Raw genomic sequence first — 26,120 nt, 5'->3', positions numbered from 1 at the left:
ATTCATCTTCCGAACCGCTTGATCCTCACTGGGGTCGCTGGGGCCTCGATCAGCCTGAATCGGTTGCCAGCCAATCGCAGGGCACAGAGAGACGAACAACCGTCACTCACACCTCGGGACAATTTAGAGTGTTCAATCGGCCTGCCACGCATGTTTTTGGAACGTGGGAGGAAACCGGAGCACCCGGAGAAAACCCACGCAGGAGAATATGCAAACTCCACACAGGGAGGCCGGAGCTGGATTCGAACCCGATACCTCTGCACTATGAAGCCGACGTGCTAACCACTGGGCTACCGAGTCGCATCCCAAACTGCAAAATGTCTCATACTTACAGAAGCTGGGTAAAAACTAATGAAACTACCATAAATTAAGATATGACAATACACAAGAAAACCAAATATAAACAATGTCCCAGAATATTAACAAGAGTAAATGGGGGGGGGGGGGGAATCCCCGTCAAAAATGACTTTAAACATTTAGCTTCTTCACAATTTTACACAAGTGCCATCATATACACGTCTTGGGTGGGGGTTGAGACACACAAACATCCGCACACTTAGGTTGAAGTAACTTTATTGAAGGGGGGGAAACTAAAAACAGCCGTGGAGTTCATAATCAACCGCCAGCTTGGCTTTATACATACTTGTGGGGGCGGGAGTAGTAGTGGGGGGGGGTACAAGAAGACAGTTCATGTGTGGGCATAAGCCATCCATCTATTGGCTTCCAGAGATCGGAGAGTGGGGGCGGGGGGAGAAAAAAAATAAAATGGTAAACCAAATTGTTCTGTGTGGGATATTGTCGCCTACGATTTCTTTAACATGCATAAAATACAACATTGAGGTTCTTAATATTTTGTCTGCGGACTGCAGTGCTTTTTCTGTACGCGCTCCCCCCCCCCCCCCCCCCCAGTTCCGGTGCTAACGGGGCGATGGAAGCGAGTTTTCTCTCTCTTTTTTGTTTTTGCCAAATGAATCTGAGTAGTTAACGCGTGGGTTGTGAGATGGCTAATGGTGCATGCTCAAACAGGGTGTGTGTTTGAAAGCACGGAGACCAGGAGAAAAAAAAAAAAAATTCTGGGGAAAAAAAAAAAATCTGTCATCTCGTGCCCTGAGAGAAAAACACGATCTTCTGATTTGCGCACAGGTGAGAAAAACAAAGAGTGGGTGTAAAATGTTCTGGATGAAACCAAAAAAAAAAATTACATATAAATGGGGGGAAAAAAAGAAAAAAAATTCAGTCTGAACCAAAGAAATGTATTCCCCCCCCTGCCACCCAGCCACCGAAGAATTTTGTCTCCATCACATTGCATATTTTTGTGTCCATTCTTTCGCCGTTTTGGAATACCTGCAAGGAGAAGATGCTCATTAGCAATGTTAGCATTCAATCAAAGGCCTCCTTTCATTTGAAGCAAATATGAGCTGATGCGTATTTGCCCAAACGCAGCGGCAAAAGTGGATGACTATGGCCGCATGCGTAACCCAAAACTTTATTTTTAAAAAAACAAATTTATCAGATATTAAAAAAAGAAGTATATAATGAAAAACAAGTTACATTTGTCACTCATTTCAGAAAATTAAATCTGAATATCATATTGATTCACGGCATAGTGAAATATTTCAACCGCGAGTCTATTCGGGCTTCCAATGAAAAGACAAAAAAAAAAGTGTGTCCCATTGATCCTTCTTACAAATTCTAAGCAAACACCCCAAAGCAACAGTTCCATATTTTTGCAATTAAAATAATCATAACCAAAACCCAAGAAACCACATCTACACAAAGTATTCCCAGCCCGTGCCATGAAGCTCAAAATTGAGTTGAGGCGCGTCAATCCGGGAGGACGAGCATCTCTGCAGCACGCCGCCAAGCGATCGGGCCTGGCACTGTGGCGTCGGGACAACTCCGTGACCGCCGCATCCAAGCACGGGTCCTCATTTTATTATTATTTTTTTTGTAATAGAAGATATCTCGACATGACAACTTATGACCTTGCGCCAAGTCAGCACTGGTTCAAATCAAGAAAACAAATGAAATCTTTTTGAGTTCTCCAAGTCCAATTTTGTAAGCCAACAAATCCACTGCGGAGGCCGACGGTCTCTGGATTTACACTGCAGGTCCGAGGACCCAACTCCTTTCATGTATTTTTTTTTTTGGTACTTCAATGTACATATCAAATAGAATTGCGTTTCCATTCACCAAATGCATGAAAATACCCACAAAGGCGCACACACTGCACAGTAACTACACACACGTACACAAACGTGAAAAAATGGTTCAAATGATTCGCTAACAGCGCATTTCACTCGTAAGTTACATAAAAGTGGCAAGATTCTGAAAATGTAAAGTTTCGGGGAGCGAGCCATTTGTATACGACGCTGGCAATCGCCGATGTAGAGCACACCAGAAATGGTAAGGGAACACACGACCCCCCCCCCCCACATATATATATATATATATATATGCATCTATTTTTTTTGTTTTGTTTTAAAGCACGACATACTTAATGTCCACTACCAAGCTAGCTTATTGTACCCGAGAGTGAAAGTCAACATTTATTCCTATGTGTTGTCTTGTGTTATTTTTGTTATTTTGACTTCAAAATGGCGCCGCGAGAGTGGCTGCCTTTCCAGCAGCTCCTATATTTTGTTGTTCTACTTCTTACTTTCATAACTTTGCTGCTGTGAATTGGGAATTTCTCCATTGTGAGACTAATAAAGGTTTTCTTATCTTATCTTAAGTTGGCTTTGCAATTAACCCCCCCCCCCCCCCCCCCCCACGCTTTACTTACTTGACGTTATCTGTTTTGTAGATTCGGGCAATCTCTGGCACTAGCGGGTCGTCGGGGTTGGGGTCGCATAGCAGCGAGCAAATGGAGAGAAGAACTGCACCACGAAAAGAAAAACAAAACCAAAAACAAAAAAAAGTGTCACGTCATTCCAGAAGGACCTCGATGACGCATGATTTGGAAATTAAAAGAGCTTCCTGGTGAGAGCACCAGCCAAGAGGCCCCCGCCCCCCGACGAGAACGCGAGGCAGCGATCGAGTCACCTTTCGAAATGGTAAGTGCTGGAGACCACTGTGATCTGAGAATGTCCAGACAGATGCTGCCGTTACTGTTAATATTCGGGTGGTAGATTCTCGTCGTGAACGCAACCTGAAAGACAAAAGGGAGAGAAATGCAGCCGAGTCACGATCGCGTCAGCCAAGAACAAAAGGCGTCGACGCCCTGAAAGTCCGGTATGACTTCAAGTGGGAGCCAAGACCGCAAAAAACGCTCATTACGCCTTCGGGACTGCAGTTCGTTTCCACAAAACTAATCACTCGAGCAACCTCGAAGTCCAAAGTGCGGCAGACAAGTGATGGCGCATCTGCCGCGCGCTTTTTGACATTCGGGGTAAAGAATAAAAAAAAAAAAACTTATAAATAATACTAAATAAATAAATAAAATACAATATAAACTAAAAAATAAGTAAATAAATAAAAATGTGGCCGAGTCGAGTACACACTTATTTCGGCGTACACCGTCACGAAGATGTCAAACCAAATCCGGCAACAATTCTTCTTTCAGCGCATGACGGCAATATATGGGCACAGATGTGAGAACGCCAACTTCAAAATAAAGAAGAACTTTCCGAATAGAGCAACTTATTTGTTCTGTATACTGCTCAAGAGCTGTCATCCGCTGTCAAATCGACCAATCAATGAATCGTATACATCGCCCGTTACGACCCGTTGTGATCGTTGGAATGTTACGTTTTTCCATTGCATTTATGCGATTATATAACCGGAACTTTTTGAACACTGCTTGGGTAGATCATAAAGGGTTTATGATGGCAATGTCTGACCCAGCAATTCGGGCATTCCATTTGCACATTTGCAAGGGTGTGTGTGTGTGTGTGTGAGACGATGTCTTGCTTTAAATGTGGGTGCGCAAAGGTGCTTACCTTGGGTGGTTTGAAGGGGTAGTCTGTTGGAAAATGAATAGTCAAGAAGAAAACGCCTCCCTGATATGGACTGTCAGTCTAAACGAACACAAAAAATATATATAACACCAAAACATTCGAATAACGGCATCCCGCCTGCGAGTTAATTGAAAGGAGGGCGGGGGAATAAAACAAATTTGTACTTACGGGGCCCATGATTGTGGCTTGCCAGTGAAACACTAGAAAAAGGGAAGCGACGTTAGCTCTCCGGCTTACAAATGACCACTCGAAAACAAAACCTTGGAAATGTTATTCGCGTTCGGCGAACACTTACTGTCATCACCCACTGGCCCCGCGGAGCACTGTGCCGGGGGGTCGCGAGCCAGGTCGTGAAGCTCCTAAAATGCAGAAAATGATTTTGAGTTTGTTAACACACGACAGACACCGTTCGCTCTCACCTGAGGCATGTTTTGGGTCTTATCGCTCGTTCTGCGTAGCGATGTGTGCAACAATCATTGCGTTGAATTTGGTTTATTTATCGGCGATGCGTTTGTATGAAGTCTGCGATCAACCTCCCAAAACGACGCAGAGAAGAGCCAGATTGATCTTACCAGTTGTGGAAATAAAAAGCTGCTTAGCATAATGTACAGTAGATGCAAGACTAGAATAAAGGGGGGTGGGGGGGGGTCACAAATTATACTGTAATGTTAAATTAATTAGAAATACAGCTTTGGCTATGATGTATTAGGGAAAGAGGTGGAAAACCAAGTAAGGGGTTTGCAGGTATTTACTATTTATGTTTTAACTACAATTTTTCTAACGATTTGAACCATTTGATGAAGTTCCCGTGCCATGTCGGAAGCATACAAAAAAAAGGTGAGCCAACCAATGCTTGCTCGACCTTCATTAAAAAAAATGCTATAAAGACATACAGTATCGCAGTGCTATAAGTAATGATTATTTTTATGAGTGAATCATTTACACACACACAAATATTAATCGGATAAAAAAACTCAATTGGCTTCTCTTCATTTAAATTGGCAATGTAGAAAATGCATTAAATTAATCATGAGTAAGTCCCTTGGTTGGTTTCGCAACAAAACTGGCAAAAAAAAAAAGATCACTGATTTTAAAAGTGAAAGCACACGTTTACAAGCATCTCATTTTGATTCAAGGCAGTCTACTTTCAAGGAGGATGGCAAAAAAAAAATATCGGAGACTATTTACTATTGAGAGGCTGTAATTCCACGGTCGAGGACAGTTTAAGTTAAAAAAGGTCAACAAATGTGGTCATAGGGTCAGACTGGGGAAGTGCTATCGGTGCATTTTTTTTTTACAAGTATGGCTACGGTACAGACATGTGGAGCTCTTTTTAATCCTTAACTCCGGTAAAGTTCAATCAGCATCGTTTACAAGGACCTGGACTTGTAACCTAGTACCGAGTGAGTAAAATCGTCACCTGCGATTATGTGAACCAGTTAAAGCAAGGTGAGACTAAAGCATCAAACGTGTTATTTTTAGGTCTTTGGGTTTAGGGTTGTAGTCGGGGCGAGACAACCCGCTACAACCCCCCACAGCCCCACCCGGCCCCCACGAGTAAACACGTTTTTCATAAATGCCGGTCATGGTCTGTTACTCAACTTAGTAATCGACATTTCTCATTTAAAAGCCGGCCGGCGTAGCATGTGCTTGCGTGACCTTAAGGGGATGGATGGAGTCCATAGACGCATACCACAGACATGTTTCACCCGCGACGCTTTTGACGTGAAATATGACTCACTATTTCTGGTTAAACGCCGCCTGTGCGTCAGTACAAAATACAATATGTTGCAATATCAGACAACACGCGCGTCGGACACGACACGCACGACCCCCCAATATCGGTTCCGATGGCAATCTAAGCCCGGGCGACTGTTTATATAAGCAGCGAGCGGTGTCGGGGCCCTCCGGAGTTAGCTTGGCTGCGAATAGCGGCTAGCGTCAAACATCGATTCGAAGCGTTCAGCCCGGGATGTTGACAAACACGCGGGCAATGTGGTAGTTACGTGTGTGTTTTATTCAAATTGTTAAAAGCGGTAAGAAAACTTATGTTCACCGAGGTAATCAAGATAACAAGAGGAACGGGTGCGGGGGGGGGGGGTGCTAGCCCGGGCTAACGAGCAGGCAGTTGGGGCGTCAATGTTACCTTGTTAATCCGTTTCAAAGCCATCCTTGCGTTGGGCTGCTGCCGCTGCTGTTACCGCTGCTGCCGGTTGTCGATCCGAGCGATGAAGGCCGGGCGTGATATGCCAGGATGCTGGGGCCTTGCGCTGAATGAACCGACGCAAGTGTCTCTCACACACTCACACACACACACAACGCGACGCCCGGGGCCTGGTCGTTTCGAGCTAGCACACAGTTAGCCGACGAAGCTAAAAAAAGGAATTACGTAGGCGCCGACGAAGGGAAAAAAACTGTAAGAAGCGAGAAGCCAAGCCGGGCGATTTTCAACCAGCTTATTTTCTTCTTAACCACCGAAATGCCTTTAGTAGTCGTCCCCGTGGATTGAGTGTCGTCGTCGTCAAGGTAGGGGTGGTAGGTAAGGGGGAGGGCGCGGATAAGAAACCCGGACCACGAAGCTTCCCGAGTCGATTTGATGCCGTTAGCCAGTTAGCTGCCGTCTTCAGGCGAGGGAGCCTTTATGACGACACTCTGGAGTGGGCGGGGCGAGTGGACGACGCCGAAACACGACCGACCGGGCGGCCCGGATGTAGGCACGAGACGCGCACGTACTGACAAATCGCAAATAAACAAACAAAGAAATATTGATCTTTTGTTTTTTTTGTAAATGTATTTATGTATATACTGTCTAGATAACTAATACAAGCACACATTCACAGACCCAAAATACGCACATAGACCTATTTTCAATTACAAGTCATACAAACCTCTACTATTTATATATTTCATCTGGGTATTTTATTTTAAAATGTGTTATTCCAATAAAATCATAATAAAAATTTTGTAATGGCATCATTTATAATTGATGTAAATTAATTATTATAAAATCAAGCCATGGTTTAATACAAATGAGTACAAAATTTAAAGGGACATTGTCATATTTTAATCCATTTTTATTGTTGTGGCAATTATGTGTGTTGTCAATTTGGTTTGTCCCTCTTTTTGGAACATGGCAACATGGATCGGTGTCGTTCTCGCCACACCTCGATGATGTCATAGAAACAATCCGCATTTCAATTTGGGAAAGAAATGGCCGAGAAGCTATATCGTACTGTGCTGTCAAACCAGATTCCAAATTCAATCCAGATTTGAATCCAACACATTTCTTCATGTAAACTAAGGGGCATTTTCAATTTCAGCTTTGATTGAAAATGAGGCTTTATGCTTATTCAAGCCGGGTTAAAAATAGCCACATCTCAATGACATCATAGAAAATGACTAAAACATAAACTATCCTATTGTTCAAAATTTCCATTTTGTCCTTCCCTCCTGCCCCTTTACTTTCAATCCAGATTGGACATTGAAATTCAATTTAATATTCACTTGATTAAAGTGCGTTTAAGACAAATTCATCCATTTTTGTTTTTACAAACTTTGTTTTAGGGGACCAGGATTCAATTCAGATTTGGCAACATTTACATGAGCAAATAAATAAAATCCTCGCACATGTAATTGTCATTGTCTACATTTGAGTTATTTTGAGTTAAAATCAGGAAATGGCTTTACAAATATGAACCAATAAGAATTAACGACTCAAGTGTTTCAATATTTAATGAAAAAAAAAGAGAACAAAGTTGCGAGGCATTCACTAAAACGTTTCAATGTTTTTTTTTTTTTTTTTTTTAAGCATGTTAGCTTCTGGAAGAAAAAAAAAAAGTAAAACACTCCTTCAGTAGTCAAAAAGATGTTGACCATTGCGTCTTGAAACACAAATGAACCTTTTATGTGTCTGGTGGTTTTGAAAAACTTCAACTAAGTCACATTTAGAAGAAAGGCCAAAATAAAAAGATGAGAAAATTAGACTTTTGACTCCTCACGTCAAAGAATGAGACGGCAGGGCGACAGAAAAAAAAAACAGCACCTTAGTTATGTTTGTCCATTCATGTTAACATGTGACAGATTTAAGATGGCAGGACTGTACCATTTATGAAAAATGAAAATGCAAAAAATAAAAAAAACTCCACATCAAAAAACATCACCCTCATCTGGATCGTTGTCAGGATCCTCGGCCGACTCGAAGCCGTCTTCCTCCACAGAGTCTTCCTCCGGAGGGGCCAGAGCGTCGGGACGCGGGGGGGCCGAATCGTCGGGTTCTGTGGCGCGGTGGGTCGGCGGCTGGGCCGGGATCGTCTGGTGGCACATGGGGCACGTCCCCTGCACGTGAAGCCACTTGCTCAGGCAGCTGGCGTGGAACAAGTGGTCGCACGACGTGACCACGGCCGACGTCATCTCCTGTTAACGCGCATGCACAACAACGCTTTCATGAATAGACGGAATTTGTTTTTTAAATGGAAGAAAAAAAAAAGAAAAATAAGAATAATCCCAGTTTTTTAAAAATGATTAGAAAGTAATTACATTAAAGGGAAAAAAAGAACTACTGACTGGGAAAAAAAGAAAACGGAATAAAAAAGGCCCTGGAGATGGGTAAATGAATCATGCAAGGAACACGCCCCCCCCCAAAAAAAATTTAAAAGATCTAAAAAGAAAAAAAAAGTGAAAAAAGTAGAATAATTTTACATCATTTAATCATTTAAAACCTCACTTGCAGGAGCGCCTCTTTTTTAACGACTGGGCAAAAAAAAAATTTAAATACAAAAATAAAGAGATGGGAGAATAAATGACCCCCAACCCTCCAAAAAAAGAAGTCGCGCTTAGATCCTGCATTTGAATTCTTATTTGAATTTATTACGTACATTAATATAAATTGTGTACTGTTATAACTGCGATATACAATAATTCTAATTCATAAATTATACATTCTTTTAAAAACGCGTTAATAACAATCAAAAACCTAGCAACCCTAATTTGAAGCCGTAACCCTTGCTTGAATTGCTCATTTGAAGCCGTACTCCCGTCTTGACACCCTAACTCATTAACCACGGTCGAAACCATAAAGCTATCTTTAAATATATGTGCAACACATTTCATCGGGATTCGCGCGAGAGCAACGAAACTTTTGAACGGCGTGTGTTTCAGGCACTGTGAAAAAAAAATACAACGGTTCAAAAAAACGCCAACAAATGGAAATGTTATAGTGCCGGCAAGAAATAATTTTAGTTCAGGCAGAAAAAGTCACAAAAAACATGACAGCCTATGTGTGCGTAACGGATCGAGTAGTAAAATCCCAGCGATTGGTCTTTTGAGGCACATCTTTATCCACCTTTGAAGCGGAACCTACCATGAAGCAGATGGCGCAGACGTCATTGTGGCGCCGGAGCTGCAGCGGCGTGGCCCGGGGCAGCGAGTTGATCTTTTTGACCGCCTCCAGCCGGAGCAAGAAGCTGCGCCAGCCCGACTGCGCTCGCAGCCACACATTGCAGTACGAGTGGACGACGATGACCGAGGCGCCCGTCCAGCTCCACTCGCCCAACAGCGACTCCCAGACGCCGTACGCCACCACGCACACGGCCACCGCAAACTCCAGCAAGCGGCTCACCGCGTTCACCCAGTAGATCACCTCGTCCAAGTTTTCCATGGGCTCGCTGCGGAACAGCTCCGCCATGAAGAGGGAGTAGATGAACAGCGTGCCCGTGACCTGCGTCCACGAGAGCGTACAACATGTGAGCAAAAACCACAGCGGCGAGCGACGCTGGCGGGAGCAGCCTGAGCAATGAGTGAAATGAGCCGACAATGGCCACTTCCAAACAACGTGGCTTTTTTTTGGTGCGTCTACTCACGATTGACATGCCCACCAAATGACACATTGTTAGGCGAGACTGGCTTCAGGGGATGCATTTTTAAAAGCACTCTGAAGGCTGCCGTTGAGACAAAATGGCCTGCTTCAAGTGACTTTTCAAGCATGGGTTCGTGATATATATATTTTTTTGTGGATCTACTCATCATAGACACACCTCCCAAATTTCAGGTTGCTCAGTGACATTGGCTTTGGGTGCTAAATTTCCAAACTTCTTTTCGATGGCAGTACTAAAGTGCCACGTCAAGCCGGATTTTTTGTGTGTTGTCAAGCAAGGCTTCTCGACTTTTTTTGTGGGTCTAAAGACATTCCTACCAAATGTCATTTTGGCTGTAAAATTAGCTTTGGCGGGGATACCTTTTTGAATTATTCTGGATATCTGTGTCACACCAAAACGACTCTCCGGGTTTTTATAAGCATGGCTACTTGAGATTTTTTTTTGTGTGCGTCTACTCATGATAGACACAGCTACCAAATGTCATGCTGCCACATGACACTGGATTCGGGAGCTGAAATTGAAAAATCGTTCCAGAAGGCACCACCGAGCCAAATGGCGGCTTAAAACCAAAACGGGTGACTTCCTGTGTCTTTTCAGGAACGGCCTTATTGAGATTTTTTGTTTTTGTGGGTTTATCCATGAAATTGCACAAGAGTACTCATGACAGTCGCTTCGGGAGCCGAATTTCTAAAATAAATCAAGGTTGCACGACTACTAATATGTTATCCGTTGGTTTTGGCATTGATTCAACTTTGGTTGCAGTGTTTTCAAACGTCAAGGATGCGTTTGTCTTCGTCGGACCCCAGGAAAGAGCCAAAAAGGAAGCCGAGATGGCTAAAATCGTCCGGTCTTACCTGAAGGGAGGTCAGCATGCATCCGGCCACCAAAATGAGGAGCCAGAAGTCCATCTGGAAAAACTGTAAAATCTCATATGCCATGAATACTGGCAAGACCAGCAGAAGAAGACACATGCTGAGCCCACGCAAGTGCTTCCACACGCTCCTGAAAAAGGTCATCGTGGGGGGGGGGGAACAAAAAACAAACAAAAAAAACATCACGAAGGTTAGTTAACATTCCACCAACCCACTGGTGGGCTTTCATTTTCTGGACTCGGACCGCCTTGTTTCAATCGCTTTGCCGCCTAGTGTACACATGTAGCAAAGTCGTGCGGGCAAGTGGAGGCGAGCACCTGTTGCGCGTGGCGGCCATGGCGAGGACGAGCGGGTGGGTGATGTCCAGCATGGCCTGCATCGTGGACGTGAGCACGATGAAGAGGATGATGCTGAGCAGGAAGGTCCGCTGCAGCGTCGCCGCCGCCAGCAGGCCCGTCTGCAGGGCGAGCAGGAGCAGGGTCACGCCCTCCGTCAAGCCCCTGACAAACAAAACGCAGCTTACCAACGAGCGCCTTTGTACAAATCAAGTGGAAGCATGTCGGGCTACGGGCGGGTGGCTCACCTGTGCATCACGTTGTGGTTGTGCAGGGCGGCGTCGTCGCTCCCCAGGAACAACTTGCAGAGGTTGAGCAGACCCAGCGCCAAGTAGGACACCACGAAAGTCAGACCCAACAGCGAGTACGGCGTGGCACAGCATTCGGAAACACTGCGCGCGTGCACACACACAAACACGAATATGAAGGACCCACGTTGAAGTGATTTTAGGAGTTTTATTGAGACGAAAGCGCTACTTTGCTGCCATCTTGCAGCATCTCGGTATGGAGGAACTATGTTGGATTGAGGATTTTCATTTGGACAAACGAGTGCACAGACACACACAGAGTGAGCGCTTCCTCACCCGGTGAGCAGGAAGAAGAGGAGGCTGTGACGGGCGGCGGACGAGGCGGCGGGGGACATCACGCCGGAGCACAGGTAGACGGCGAAGAGGACCAACCAGAAGACGCTAAAGAGAAGCGGCACGGCAAACTGAGTCCACAGCGAGAGCGCTGCCCCCAGCAGGCGGGACAGCGCCATGCCCTGGGCGGGATTTTAGGATCAGGTTAAATGTTTAAAAAAAAAAAAAAACTCAAGACAACCCCCCCCCAAAAAAAACAGTAAGGGTCCGAGTTCAAGTTTCTCGAGATTCGAGCCGATATTTTGTCTTGACTAGCGAGCAAAAATGTGGTGATAATAAAATAAAGTAAACCAATCGTCACAAAGACTGCTAGCTAAAGGCTAACAATCCATAAACGAATAGAAAGGTTGGCGCACCTCCATCTCGAGCGACAACGCCGCCTTGGTGAGGCGGTAGAGCACCGAGAGCAGGAAGAGGCAGCAGGCGACCTCGCTGAGCGCGGCGGCGAAGGCGTGCACGGCGGGCAGCAGGGCCACGGGGGCGCCGCCTAGGCGGGCCAGCAGGGGGAGCGCGGGGACCCAGAAGAGCCACACCTTGCGCGTCTTCATCAGGAACGCCATCAGCGCGCTCACCAGGAGCTGACCTGAAAAAACAAAAACGCAGACACCACTCCACTAGATGGCGCTGTCCTGGAATGTCCATCCAGTACCACAGCATGGTTTAAGATAAGATAAGATTAGATAAGATATCCTTTATTTGTCCCACACTTTTAGGACCCTAATTTGAAAGAGCGACAACACCAGTTCGAGAACTAAACGCTTTTTTGAAACCCAACTGAAGTCCGAATGTGAGACACTAACACTCTTTTGTCACCCTAGCTTAAAAACCAAATCCAGGTTTAAAAACCCGAACTTGTTTGAAACCCACACATTCTCTCGAAACCCTAATCGTTGCGAATTGAAACGACAACTTGAAACACAAACCCTTGTTGGAAACCTGAACACTTAGTTTGGATCTTGCAACCCTAACCTTCCTCTTAGCACTGTTTGAAACCCTACTTTAGAAACCTTAACCTTAGTTCAAAACCCTAATCCTGGATTGAATTGCCAATTTGCATGAAACCCCAATTTCTAAATTCAAATCCAGGTTTGAGACACTGACCTGAGTTTGAAACCCTAATCCTAGCTTGTAATTTTCTTCAACATGATCCTGAAGAAATCTTAATCATCTATATTTGTTCATTTATCATACTACTTAGTTACTATTAGTGAGCCCCATGACATCAATGGATCCAGTAAATGTGTAATGACGCAACAATCCAGCAGGAGGACTCACCTGTCACGGCCCAAATGAATCTGTTGATGGCCTCGACGTGGAGATAGGGCGCCCCCTGGTGGTCCGAATGCAGCTCCTCCATGATGAACTCCCTGGAAATAGCAAGCGGTAATGATGACAAAAAGGGGCGGGACGAGCTCAGAACAACAGCAACACAATTCAGTCAACTCCAATTACATACAGTACACACCTAACCCCGATTCGGACCTGGTTTGAAGACGTAAAACTGGATTGAAAACTTTATTTAAAACCCCAACCCTCATTGGCAATTTTAAAGACTAAACCTGACTGAAAGCCTCATTGGAATTCCAAAAATATGTTGAAAGGCCAGTTTTTGATGGCTTGCAGATTGCACTGACCTTGCAATCTGGTGTCCCACGAAGAGCAGCATGGCGGCCAGCACGTGCAGGTAGACGCTCACGATGTGTCTCAGTGGCAGCAGCAGCAAAACCAGCATCAGCAAGTGACCTAACTCACACATGCACATGGAGATCCTCAGTTGACTAGCATACTTGCTCGGCGCTAAGATACCGCAAGATAGCGCCAATGCCATACGCATTCCAGGCGTTAGCTCGAGCATCAATAACAGCAAATAGATGAGTTTGTCGGAGGAAAGTGCAAATAGTCTGAGAAAAAAAAATTGGGAAAATGCACGAGTGTTTTGAAGAGATGGGTAAAAATATGAAAACAATATATGAAAAATGTAAAATATTGCAAGACATTGGTGTATAAGAAACCAATATTTGACAAAAAATATTACGCGACAAACAAATATTCAAACAAAATATTAGTCAGGAATACAAAATTTAAAAAATCCCAAATGTTGAAAAAAAAACCCAGAAATGATGACGTATAATTACAAAAAAAAACGTACTCACCAAGGTAAAACATATCGGAGACGAGCCATCCGTACTTGGTGAACATATGTTCGTTTTTGACCCTGAGGTGCGCCGTCAAAGTAACGATGTCATGCTTGTAGAGCAGGTCCAGCACCAGGATGATGGGCACCCTCAGGGCCACATTGGCAAACTCTTCCAGTCGAGGCATACCCACAAAAAAAAGACGAATTTGGGGGGAGGGAGAAAAGGGGTTGATGAGGGTCACATAGCCTCCATTTCGTCCATCCTGCGATCACCTGAAACAGAAAACAAAACAACTTTACCGGTAAAACAACACCAATGCGAATAAAGTAATAAGTTACAATACTGGATATATTAACAGAGTACACGGCGGTACTATCGTATCAATTGAAAGTTACCAATGATTAGTCGGGATCAAATGCAACTTACGTTGCACAGCAGTCATCCTGCTCGTTTATCAAGTGGACAACAAACCGTCCCACATTTTTCCAGCAAATCAAACGTTAAGTTATAACCGCGTTGGAAACAAAATACTTGATTTAATTAAAAGAAACACAGAGGGCACATTTGACAATAAACTTGTAGTTGATTTGACTTATCAGACAATATACGGACGTGGAGTAAGACTTCGAAGCAGTGTTATGATTCCGGTCGTTTGCGTCGCCACTTCCTGTAAACGTCACAGCGGAATAAGCCAATCGCGTTGAGAAGAAAACTTGAATCGGAAATTATTATTTTTTTTTAAACAAACTTTAAAACGAATCTAAATATTCACAGCAATGTAAAGCTGCCGTTAGTGCGAACCGTAAAACAAAAAGTTATCCAAGAAAAACAGAACAAGGCACGAGATTGTGGCTCTGTTCCGTAAACGTCACAACCCAATGTTCCAATCAGATCGAGGGAGAGTTGGAACCTTGAAAGTTTTTGTAATTAATATAATAATAATAATAATACATTTTATTTATAAGCGCCTTTCAAGACACACAAGGACACTTTGCAATAACAAAAAACACAAAACAATACGGGTTGATGTACATATTTATAACAAGTCGCACGAAAAGCACAACGGCGGGCAGTGAAAACACACCTCCATTTAATTTAATTAAAAAATAAAAAGATTAAAAGGATTCCTCCATACATCGCAAGGGAAGAAGCCAATTATATTCGGAGATACTCAGACTTCAAAATACTATTCATTGACATATCCTATGACATTTTTTTGTTTTACATTTTATGAAAAGAAAGTGATTTGCGTAGCCACTTCTTATAGACGGAATAGCAGAAGTAGCCAATTAGACGGAGGGAGTTTTCGATTTAAAAATCAATCTTTGAAAAGTACTCAAATCGGGGTGACCCAAGGGATATTTTTTCCTCCCTGGATTCAAGTGGGGCTGAAAATGCACTAAAATGTTTCATAAATTCCTGCCTGAGTGTTATCCAAGCGGTGGGTGGGTAGGATTGGTCTTCCAGGGGAGTGGAGAGACTTTTGGAGAAGCCATTTGCTCACAAGAAGAAAGAAGAAACCCTTCTTTGACCTCTTCACCCCATCTTGAAACTGTAACTGCACTTTTGAAACCCTAAAACGAGTTTTGAGGGCGTTGGATCTTTGGGGTTCCGCAGTCTGGAGCCCCTCCTTCCGCATTTCCTCCCCCCTCCTCCTCGCCCCCGGTCTCTCCTCATAAGCGATGTCCCAGCGCGTTCTCTGCACATGCAGCACAAAAGGAGCAGGATGGAAAAGTCAGCCCTGGTCTTCATCGTCTTCCTGACGGGAACGTTTCGGGCGATCGCCGACAACGCCACAGAGAGCGCCACCACCTCCGAGACCACCAACAGCGGAGGCACGGCCGGGAGCACGCCGACGTCGACTCCGGGGTTGAAGTCTACGGCGAGCTGGGCGCCAACGCCGCCGCGTCCCGGCAAGAAGGAGGAAGACAAGCATAAGGACAAACCTGAAATGGGTATGACCAATCGCAACTCACCGGCCCTGTCCTTAAAACCTGAATTTAAAACGGTAGCCCTGACTTAAAAACTCTGAGCCTAACTTGGAAACCTGTTTACAATTCCAACCCAGTCTTGGAACCCAAACACTCACACTAACTTAAAATCACAATTTGAAAGGCTAACCTTAGTTGAAGATCCGAGAAACCATAAACGTGTCTCAAAATCCGCATTTCTACCCCCAATCCTTGTTTGAACCACCAACATCAGCACGAACCGCGAATTTGGAACAGAAACCCAGTGTTGAATCCCTAAACAAGACTTGAAACCCCGACCCTGTCTACAAACACTTAAAACCCTAACTTGAAACGCTGATGTCATCATACCCTGTCTTGAACCCGCATTACTAATTAAAAACCCAAACCCTAGTTTCAAACTGACAAATGACAAACCCCAACCGTGGATTAATGCCCTTAACATGATTTAAACCCTAATTTGAAAGCCTAACCCTAGTTTGAAATCTCAATTTGAAAGCCTAAAGTTGATGCCCCAACTGTAAATTCAAACCAAAACAAATTTGAAACCCTAATACTTGTCAAAAACTCTACCCTCGTTCGAACTTGACTTGTTTGACACCGTGCACCCGTCTTTAAACCCACAAGTTAAACGGTGACCCTCGTTTGAAACATGAATCCGAAACCCAAAGTTCATTTGAAAGCGGGTCAATTGGTCAATGTTTTGAGTGCCTCGCTGCCAGATGTGCTACAATTCCCCCCAAGCAAGTCTGCTGTGACTTGACTCCAAGCGTGAGAACAGGCTGAACTTTCTTGTGGGCTGTAAACACACACGCGCATCTCCAAAGCAGACGAGCGGAGCCAAAACACGCCGCCGTCAGCATTTCCGATAAATGCTGGCGGAATTCCCGGCGGTTGGAAGGTTGACTTTTAAACTCGACCCCGGTTGACTCAGTTTTTGCGCAAAATGGCTTATCCGGCCCTCTTCCTGCTCCTGCTCGTCCTCGAGGAGCACGGCGAGTGGGAAGGGGGCGGGGGGGGGGGGGGGGGGCTCTCTGCATCCTGCATAGCTGAGCTGTTCTGATTACATCGCGTTCACGCTGGAGCAGTGTTAACCCCTTGAAGGGGAGGACGGGGCACTGCTAAAATACGGGAACAGTGACAGGAATATTGGTCGCGGAATACCGTAAGAGTAACAATATAGCCGGCGCATGGCATCTAACTGGCAGGAACAGTAACCAGATTCCTTTGAACAGCATCGGGATTCCTTTTCTCATGCAACGCACAGTCACCGGGACAGGAGTCATCTGGTGTGTCACGAACAGTAACAGGAACCACGGTCATTTGTCATGAAACGTGAATAGAATACGCAAAGTTCTTTGTCATGGAACACAGCAGTGACAAACAAGCCAGGCATCTCTTGTCAGTAACAGTAACCAGAGTCCCTTGCGACAGCAACAGGAGCCATTTTTGTCGTGCAACACACAGTAACAGCAACAGTAACAGTAGTCATTTGGCATGTAACACACGGGAACAGTGACAGGAGCCATTGGTCGTGGAACACCGTCAGAGTAACAGTACAGGCGGCACTTGGCGCCTAACTGGCAGTAACAGTAACCAGAGTCATTTGTAACAGCAACAGGGGCCATTTTTTGTTATGCAACACACAGTAACAGTAACAGGAGTCATTTGGCATGTAACACACGGGAACAGTGACAGGAGTCATTGGTCGTGGAACACCGCCAGAGTAACAGTACAGGCGGCACTTGGCGCCTAACTGGCAGTAACAGTAACAGGGGCCATTTTTTGTCATGCAACACAAAAAGTAACAGTAACAGGAGTCATGTGGCAGGTAACACAGTAAGAGTGACAGCAAGCAGAGTCACCTGCGACAGTCAAAGGCGTCATCTTGTCCCGTAACAGATGCGCACCAACAAGAGTCATTCATTCATGTGACGCAGAGTAACATTAACAGGAGTCATTTGTTACGAGACGTTCACATACAAATACAGTAAAGGTGTCACGTCAATGTAACTTACGGTAACAGTAAACCGGTGTCATTTGTGATGTCACACGCAGTAACAATAACGACAGTCGTTTGTTACGTGAATACAGAGTATCACGAGTCCTTTCTGTCTTTTGTTCTCAAACAAAAGAGAAGGAGTAACATTGTGTTACATACGGTAACCAGAGTCCTTCGGAGCGCAACAGGCGGTAGCAGTCGGATGAAAATAAAATTTGCACACATAAAGTGAATCCAGAGAGTATTTGTGGCGGTTCACTTTTTCCGCAATTTATTAGGTCACGGGCTTTATTCCTAAATGGAATACATATTTTTTTTTTTCCCCTCAACCTCAAAATTCAACAAGTCACAAATCTGATGAATACTTTCCGGCTGTACTCAAGCGCAGCGGTGCCCAAACCTTTTCTTTCACGGCCTTTAAAGCGCAAAAGTGAAGAAAAAAAATGCAAGTGCAGATCTAATCCATCGAGGCATCCCGTTTTGTTTCGATTTGCAACGTCCCCATTTCTCACACCCCAACCTTGTCCTATGACCCTCATTTTGGGAAGTAACTCACCCGCTGTCACTGACGCCAAGACGTGTCTTCGACTTCCCCCAGGCTGTCCTCCCCTGGGTCTGGAGTCCCTCAGGGTGGACGACACCCAAATCCAGGCGTCCTCCTTCCAAAGGTTCGGTCTGGGTCCTCATAGGGGCAGGCTCAACATCCAGGTTTGATCTCTTTTTTTTTTTTTGGACTCTTGTCCTGTTCAGCTGTTTTGTCGCCATGCAGCATGGTGGACGTCTCGAACGACTTTTCTGTGCAAAAGGAGATTTTGATACAGCGGTATCTCAACTTATGAGCAGTTTGGCAAAGAGTGAGCAGGACTTCAAAAAAAAAAAAAAAGGAGGCTTTCAGTGGGTGCTAATGCTAACACATAATGGGAACTCCTGGAAAAAAAGCAGATTACATTACCAAAAAAAAAAAAAAAAAAAAAAAAGCAGATTACATAAATTTTGGTTGCTTGGTTTTGGCAGGCTGAAACGGATTGTCGGTATTCTCATTCACTTTGACAGAGAAAAATTGATGAGCGTTATCAAGGCTGTATTTGTGTTGGAGGGCTTTTTATTAGAAACACATAGGGACACAATGAGGGGCTTTGAGAATGTGTGTGGGGGGGTGGGGGGGACGGACGGACGGCCAAAACAATGCGCCTTTGCAAGAATAATAGCATGAAAGGATCGTCTTATGAAAGGACTCGGCGAGTCTGAAAGCAATTAAGTGTCACTCTCCAGAGCCAACAAGTTTGCGGTTCCTCCCCGAAGCTGACCAAGCATTTCCGCGCGCGCGCGCGCGATGATATTTCCAGTCAGGCATCGAGGACGGCGACCTGTACGACGGCGCCTGGTGTGCCGACTACAAGGACCGGCACCAGTGGCTGGAGGTGGACGCCTTGCACCTCACCCGCTTCACCGGAGTCATCCTGCAGGGCCGCAACACCATCTGGAGGTCAGGTGGTGTCGGCGGCCGCGTCCGCAAGCCCCCCCCCCCCCCCCCCCACCCTCGATCGGGCGGAATTTCCCCGATTGGGAAATCTGAGCGAGCTTTGCGTGTGAACAGACGAGACTGGGTGACCAGCTACAAAGTGCAGCTGAGCAACGACTCCGTCAGCTGGAAGAGCAGCATGAACGCAACGCAAGAAGCGGTAAGATTCAGGCTTGACCCGCCCACTTCAAGGGTGTGCAAAATTTGCAAAAATAATGCAAAGCCAGCACACCCCCCCCCCCCCCACCCCCGCCATTGATTTGCACAAACGTGTGGCGTCCCCACTCCATGCAGATCTTTGAAGGCAACGGCGACGGCGAGAGTCCGGTGCTGGCCTTGCTCCCCGTGCCCGTGGTTGCGCGTTACATCCGCATCAACCCGCAGAGTTGGTACCCCGATGGAGACATCTGCCTACGAGCCGAGATACTCGGGTGTCGCCTTGACGGTACGTGCGCGTGCACGCACCAAAACAAAACCCAAAAAATTTTGGGGGATCACATGAAAGGCACCAGGGGTTGTTTCCCAACGACTTTTATGCGGGTGTGAACAAGTCCCGGTGCGCATCAAACAAACGCTGTGTCGTTCCCGCTCGCAGAGCCGCAGGAGAGCGTTTCCTCAGCGCGGGAGGGCGGGTCAAAGGATAATCTGGACTTCCGACACCATAACTACCAGGAGATGAGAAAGGTGAACGTTCGCGACCAGTCGCTCGGATTTGGCGCTTGGAAAACGTTGAACCTGGCTCGCTCTCCTTCTCCGCAAGCTGATGAAGTCGGTGGCGGAGGAGTGTCCCGACATCACGCGCATCTACACCATCGGGAAAAGCTACATGGGCCTCAAACTCTACGTCATGGAGATCTCGGATCATCCCGGGAAGCACGAACTGGGTGAGGAGCGCCGTTTGAACTCATTGGCTCCCAATGACGGGTATCGACGTCAAAGATCCACGTCGGAGAATAAGTACAAGACACTTCGATTTGGTACTCAATGAGTCATTTTGATCAGGCGAGCCGGAATTCCGCTACGTGGCCAACATGCACGGGAACGAGGTCCTGGGTCGCGAGCTGGTTCTCAACCTGATGCAGTATCTGTGCCGCGAGTACAAGAGGGGCAACCGGCGCGTGGTCCGGCTCATTACCGAGACTCGCATTCACCTCCTTCCCTCCATGAACCCGGACGGCTACGAAATAGCTTACGCCAAGGTGCGTCATCCTGACCCGCTCGCTGCGTGAAAACCGACGTGGATTTAAAACTCCCGGCGTTCCTCAGGGCTCCGAGCTGGCCGGCTGGGGCGAGGGACGGTACACCTACGAAGGGATCGACCTGAATCACAACTTCCCGGATTTAAACACCATCCTGTGGGATGCTCAGGAGATAGCCGAGGACCCGTCTAAAGTACCCAACCACTACATTCCCATTCCGGAATACTACACGAAAGAGGACGCCATGGTAAGAACACACCCGCGCAAAAACAACATCCGTCACATCAGAAAGTATCATAGGTGCGAGGAATCAAAAACATCCAAATGAATCCCTAGCAAGGGACGGAAAGCTAGCGCCCATATTAGCCCAAAATCAAAACCACCCAAAAATATTCTCAGCGATGGACCAAAAAGCACCAAAAACATTCTCAGCGAGGCACCAAAAACATCAGGATGCATCATTGGCACCACGGAACAAAAACACTGACAGGAATCCAAGGAACAGCAAAAACTCTCTGAGAAGGGGCTACCAAAACACAACTTATCCTGGAATACGCAACCAAAAACACCAAAATAGATTCTTGTAGGACCCAAAAAGGAAAAGAAAATCGCACGCAGAGGAAGAAAACATCCGGCAATTTCATTTGCGGTCGGTTCTCGGGTGCGTCAGGTGGCGGCGGAGACGCGCGCCGTGATCAGCTGGATGGAAGACATCCCGTTCGTGTTGGGCGCCAACCTGCACGGGGGCGAGCTGGTGGTGACTTACCCGTACGACGGCACCGAGTTCTGGGCCCCGCAGGCCAACACGCCCACCCCGGACAATTCCTTCTTCCGCTGGCTGGCCACCGTCTACGCCTCCACCAACCTGGCCATGGCGAACCCCGAGCGCCGCCTGTGCCACACTGACGACTTCCAGGCGTACAACAACATCATCAACGGCGGAGCTTGGCACCACGTGCCCGGAAGTGAGTCGCCACACACTTTCCCCGAGTACTTGGTGAGCGGGTTTTAGCATGAGCGGACCTGCGAAAAAAGTTATGAGAGGGCATGTCTGAAAAAGAGACAGGAAGTCAGTCGTTTGTTCTTGGTGGCACACTGCAATTTACCGATTTATGATTAAAAAAAAAAATTCAGCCCTGCCCATGGTGCTAGTTTCACTTGGCGACATGGAATTTGGTATCATGAGTACACCTCCAGAAAAATTCTCAAGAAGCCATCTCACAATCTACAGGGAAGTTAGACATTTTGCTACGGAATGGCCATTTTGGTAGCACCCTCGAGAATGTGAAAAAATAATAATAATAATAATTCAGCCCTTGAAGCCAGTTGAACAGAAAATTTTATCTATTATGAGCAGGCCTACAAAAAAAGTCTCAAGAAGCCATGTATAAAAAAAAACTCAGAAAGTCAGCCATTTTGGTTTGAAGCCTTTCTGCCATGGTAGCGCTGCTGAAAGCGTTAAAAAAAAAGAAAAAAAGAATAAATCAGCCCCTGAAGCCAGTTGAACAGAAAATTGTTATCTATTATGAGCAGGCCTACAAAAAAGTCTCAAGATGCCACGTATCAAAAAACTCAGAAAGTCAGCCATTTTGGTTTGAAGCCTTTTCTGCCTTGGTAGCGCTGCTGAAAGCGTTAAAAAAAGAAAAAAAAATAGAAAAAAAAGAATAAATCAGCCCCTGAAGTCAGTTACCCATTTACAGCGCGAGATCTGGTAGGCTGGTGTAACATGAAACGGCCTACAAAAAAGTCTCTAGAAGCCATGTATCAAAAAACTCAGAAAGTCAGCCATTTTGGTTTGAAGCCTTTCTGCCTTGGTAGCACTGCTGAAAGCATTAAAAAAAGAAAAAAAATTGAAAAATGAAGAATAAATCGGCCCTGAAGTCAGTTACCCATTTACAGCGTGAGATCTGGTAGGCTGGTGTAACATGAAACGGCCTCCAAAAAGTCTCCAGAAGCCATGTCTGATAGGGCACAGGAAGTCAGCCATTTTGGCTCAGAAACTCTCAAGAACATTTCTAAAATGCCCCTGAAGCTAGTTTGAATTGAAATCCGCTAGGTGAGCATCATGAGCAGACCAGCAAAAAGGACTAAAAAGCCGTGTCTGAAAAAAGGCACAGAAATTCCGCCATTTTATGATGCGGAGTTGATATTTTAGCTAGGTTGCACTCTCGCTATATTTATTACATTTATAGAGAGCGCTCTAAAAAAATGTCTTTAATGACGAGAAAATGACGAGATGTGAGGCTATCGAGAGTAGACCTACGCAATTCTCTTGAGTCAGCCATTTTGGTGCACGGCAGCCATTTTGGCTCTTTCTTTCGCACAGACACGCGCAACTCCTTGGACAGTTGGAATCAATAGCAGCCAGTCATTGTGATGTCCTTCTCAGGCATGAATGACTTCAGCTACCTGCACACCAATTGCTTCGAGGTGACGGTGGAGCTTTCCTGCGACAAGTTTCCTCACGCCAGCGAGCTTCCCATCGAGTGGGAGAACAACAAAGAGTCTCTCCTCCTCTTCATGGAGCAGGTCTCTAATCCTCAAGCCTTTCCCCGGAGCAAAAAAAATATTGAATTACATTATTTTTTTAACAAAGCAAGACTTGCTTTTGTCAGGTTCATCGAGGCCTGAAAGGGGTGGTGCGGGACAAGGAGAGCAAGAAAGGAATCGAGGACGCCGTGATCAAGGTGGAGGACCACGGGCACGACATCCGAACAGGTACGGCGGCAAAACGGGGACGGCGCCCCCTTTGGCCGGCGAACCTCGCGCTCACTTTTCCCGTCCGCTCCCTCCACCCCGCAGCCGCTGACGGAGACTACTGGCGCCTGCTGAATCCGGGCGACTACAAGGTTGTGGCGTGGGCCGAGGGCTACCTTCCGGCTGTTCGGCACTGCCGCGTGGGCATGGAGCCCCGCGCCACCGTCTGCGACTTTACGCTAACGCAGACGCCCGCGCAGCGCCTGAAGGAGATCCGCGCCAAGGGCGGCAAGATCCCGCAGGACCTGCAGCTGCGCCTGCGGGCCCTTCGTCTGCGTAAGCTGCGCGCCAGCACCAAGGCCATCAACCAACGGCGAGAGGGCAGCAGGATGCAACGAGAGCAGGCCCGCAAGGCGCGATCCACCTCCTTGCGGTTATGAGGAGTTCGGGATTGAAAAAAACGCGCAGCGACACGACACCGCACGGCGGCGGCGCCTCACTGTCGGACACGTCATTAGGTACACCTGCCACATCCAAAATGGACGCTTGACGGTGCTGTCCAGTCGTAAAATCACTTTTGGAAAAGGAGCATCGAGCCAAAATATTTTTTTGTGCAATATTACGTTTTATATACCGGGACGAGTCGAAACAAAGCATTCTGAGTCATGTCGCGTTGAAGGAATAGTGAAATGAAACTGATTTAGTCATCCATTTTCCATTCGAGGGAGCCACAAAGTCGAGCAATATCGCCCCCTACTGTCGACTGCTCTCACGTTGACAGTGCAAAAATCACGTGATCATACAGCGAAAAAGCCCCCCCCCCAAAAAATAGATCAGCGAGTCCACAGGCACCAAATTGTGAGGATGCAGGGCTCGACTGTACCACGTTTCTTGAAAAAAATATAACTTCCCGAAAAATAGCAAATATCACCATTCTGCAATGAATTACTATTAGTTAAAAAACAAATTGAAATTACTTTATTTTTGTGCCAGCAACACTTTTCATTTTTAGAAAAATGTGTTGTATTCATACATTTTGAGAAAAAAAGATTAACATTTGAAAAAAAATACAATTTTTAAACATGACTATTTTTGAGACTGACATTTTAGTTAAAAAAAATAGGGCATTCGACACATGAAAATGTCCCCTCTAAATCACAATACTTACAATTTTTTGGGACGGCCTGGGTTTAACCTTTTTCCTGCTATTAACAAAGACAAAAAAAAAAACATTCTCGTAAATGACATTTTTATCCTCAGCGGCAAGCACGATTTTATTTTCCATAATCAACACATTTATTTCGAGTACAATTTTGTGTGGCGCCTTAACTGCCCATTTGAACTGTGACAAATGAATGAATAAGTGAACGCGCAACCGGTGAAGTCGCGGCAATTCTGTTCAACAACTGTTGAAGGATGACAAATGGCACGATGCCGTGAAACCACCCTTTCAAGTGTCAGCTGGTCTGATGTCGAGCGAATTGACTTTGACTCAAGTCCAAAAGGACCACACTGTCTCATCAAATTATTGTTTGAATAAAAGTTCCTTCTACTGTATTTGGCTGGCCCGGGTTCATTTTGGGACAAAAGCGGACCTCTTAGGCTACGCTGCCGTCTAGTGGAAAGGAGGCAGAACAACACGTTGCGAAACAATGCAATTTCTTTTTTTATTTTTGCAAGACAAAGTACCTTTTTCTTCCCCCATGTTTCACAGCTCTCGATGATTCGATGCGTGAATACAACTTGGCGCCGCGTGCACTTGAACACAAACGTGCGCGCAAAGGAGCAACGTAAAGGAGATGAAAATGCAATTCAATTCATATTTTGCACTCATTTCAGTCTTAAAATTAGAGCAAACTGAGTGATCTTAATATTCATTTTAGTTTTGGATTATTCTATCAGTACTTAGGGAAAAACGTGAAAGACGAGTTTCTCTCTCACACACACACACAAACACACACACACACACACACACACACACACACACACAAATAGCTCCGGAGAAAAACAAAGTCTGAACGATGATGAAATAAATTAATTCAATAAATGCATTTACATGCTCAGTTTTCCAGCCCCACCTTGAATATCAGTTTTGAAATGACTTTAAAATGTCCTTTTGCCATCAGAAATAAGCGCAAGAATAAACTATAATATAGGTAATAATTATTAGAGCCATACTGGGAAGAGAAAAAAAAGAGAGGGCAAATAAATTTGCAATCTTATAAGAAAAAAGCATTTTTCTGACAAGAAAAAAAAAAAGAATTGTCCCTTTCAGCGATTTCTTTTTTTAAATACAAAGTTGGAGTATGACAGTTGCCATTTGTCAAGGGGAAAAAAATGCGCAAATTACAAGAATAGCCTCAAGAGATTTTCAAGAAAAAAGTCTGGTTTTCCCACAAGGCTGTTATATTACGAGTATTTAAATTGTTGTTTGTCACGAAAAAGTTGCAACAATTACGACAGTCCTTGTAAAACCTTTTGCTGGAAGGCTGGAATATTATGAGATTAGTTTTTCCAGAGTTTTAAAAATAGAATAAAAAGTTGTAGTTAGTGTACATCAAGATAAAATGTGACAATGTAACAATAGATAGAGAAGAATAGAGATAAAATCTGGTTGCCAAGAAAAAAAAAAACGATATGAGTTGGTTTGCTGTGATCCTCCGAAAAAGTTGCATTTTTGCTTAAATACATTTTTTTTAAATACAAAAAATAAAAAAATAAAAAGGGATTTTGGGGGAAGAAAGTGTGAATATACGTTTGTTATGAATAAAATCGGGTTTCTGAGAAGATACATTTGAAATAAAGTTGTGACGGGTGGAAAAGAATGCTTTGAGAATTTTCCCCACACAGGTTTAAAAAAAATGAGGGTCAAAAAGGCATGATTGAAGATGTGCGTTTTCCAGAGTACACAT

The 26,120-nt window shown here is 45.3% G+C and overlaps 3 protein-coding genes across 3 annotated transcripts; 1 reads left to right on the top strand and 2 right to left on the bottom strand.

The window, feature by feature from the left end:
* Nucleotides 1–558: 558 nt before the first annotated feature.
* Nucleotides 559–6,604, bottom strand: LOC127615284 (ubiquitin-conjugating enzyme E2 D2-like). Its single transcript, XM_052086965.1, has 7 exons — nucleotides 6,106–6,604; nucleotides 4,255–4,318; nucleotides 4,128–4,159; nucleotides 3,942–4,019; nucleotides 3,046–3,151; nucleotides 2,786–2,879; nucleotides 559–1,344 (listed from the first exon to the last, which is right to left on the bottom strand). The coding sequence occupies exons 1-7, from the start codon at nucleotides 6,127–6,129 to the stop codon at nucleotides 1,299–1,301; spliced, it is 444 nt and encodes a 147-aa protein (XP_051942925.1). The 5' UTR covers nucleotides 6,130–6,604; the 3' UTR covers nucleotides 559–1,298.
* A 1,130-nt stretch (nucleotides 6,605–7,734) lies between these two features.
* On the bottom strand, nucleotides 7,735–14,510 carry zmp:0000000662 (RING finger protein 145). The gene is made up of 11 exons (XM_052086964.1): nucleotides 14,245–14,510; nucleotides 13,834–14,090; nucleotides 13,315–13,423; nucleotides 12,956–13,047; nucleotides 12,037–12,263; nucleotides 11,624–11,802; nucleotides 11,288–11,431; nucleotides 11,022–11,204; nucleotides 10,687–10,834; nucleotides 9,319–9,675; nucleotides 7,735–8,372 (listed from the first exon to the last, which is right to left on the bottom strand). Exons 2-11 carry the CDS (start codon nucleotides 14,000–14,002, stop codon nucleotides 8,106–8,108), a joined length of 1,875 nt encoding a protein of 624 aa, XP_051942924.1. The 5' UTR covers nucleotides 14,003–14,090; nucleotides 14,245–14,510; the 3' UTR covers nucleotides 7,735–8,105.
* Nucleotides 14,511–15,409: 899 nt separating this feature from the next.
* Nucleotides 15,410–24,765, top strand: cpxm1a (carboxypeptidase X (M14 family), member 1a). The gene is made up of 13 exons (XM_052086963.1): nucleotides 15,410–15,773; nucleotides 18,389–18,498; nucleotides 19,137–19,276; nucleotides 19,388–19,472; nucleotides 19,607–19,757; nucleotides 19,908–19,996; nucleotides 20,073–20,196; nucleotides 20,315–20,511; nucleotides 20,579–20,758; nucleotides 21,182–21,476; nucleotides 22,901–23,040; nucleotides 23,127–23,229; nucleotides 23,314–24,765. Exons 1-13 carry the CDS (start codon nucleotides 15,524–15,526, stop codon nucleotides 23,646–23,648), a joined length of 2,199 nt encoding a protein of 732 aa, XP_051942923.1. The 5' UTR covers nucleotides 15,410–15,523; the 3' UTR covers nucleotides 23,649–24,765.
* Nucleotides 24,766–26,120: the final 1,355 nt, after the last annotated feature.

This window comes from Hippocampus zosterae, chromosome 14, assembly GCF_025434085.1.
Source record: "Hippocampus zosterae strain Florida chromosome 14, ASM2543408v3, whole genome shotgun sequence".
In the NCBI taxonomy this organism is placed as follows: Eukaryota; Metazoa; Chordata; class Actinopteri; order Syngnathiformes; family Syngnathidae; genus Hippocampus; species Hippocampus zosterae.
The sequence above is the reverse complement of the archived record's forward strand: the minus strand, read 5'-3'. Positions and strand labels throughout refer to the sequence as shown.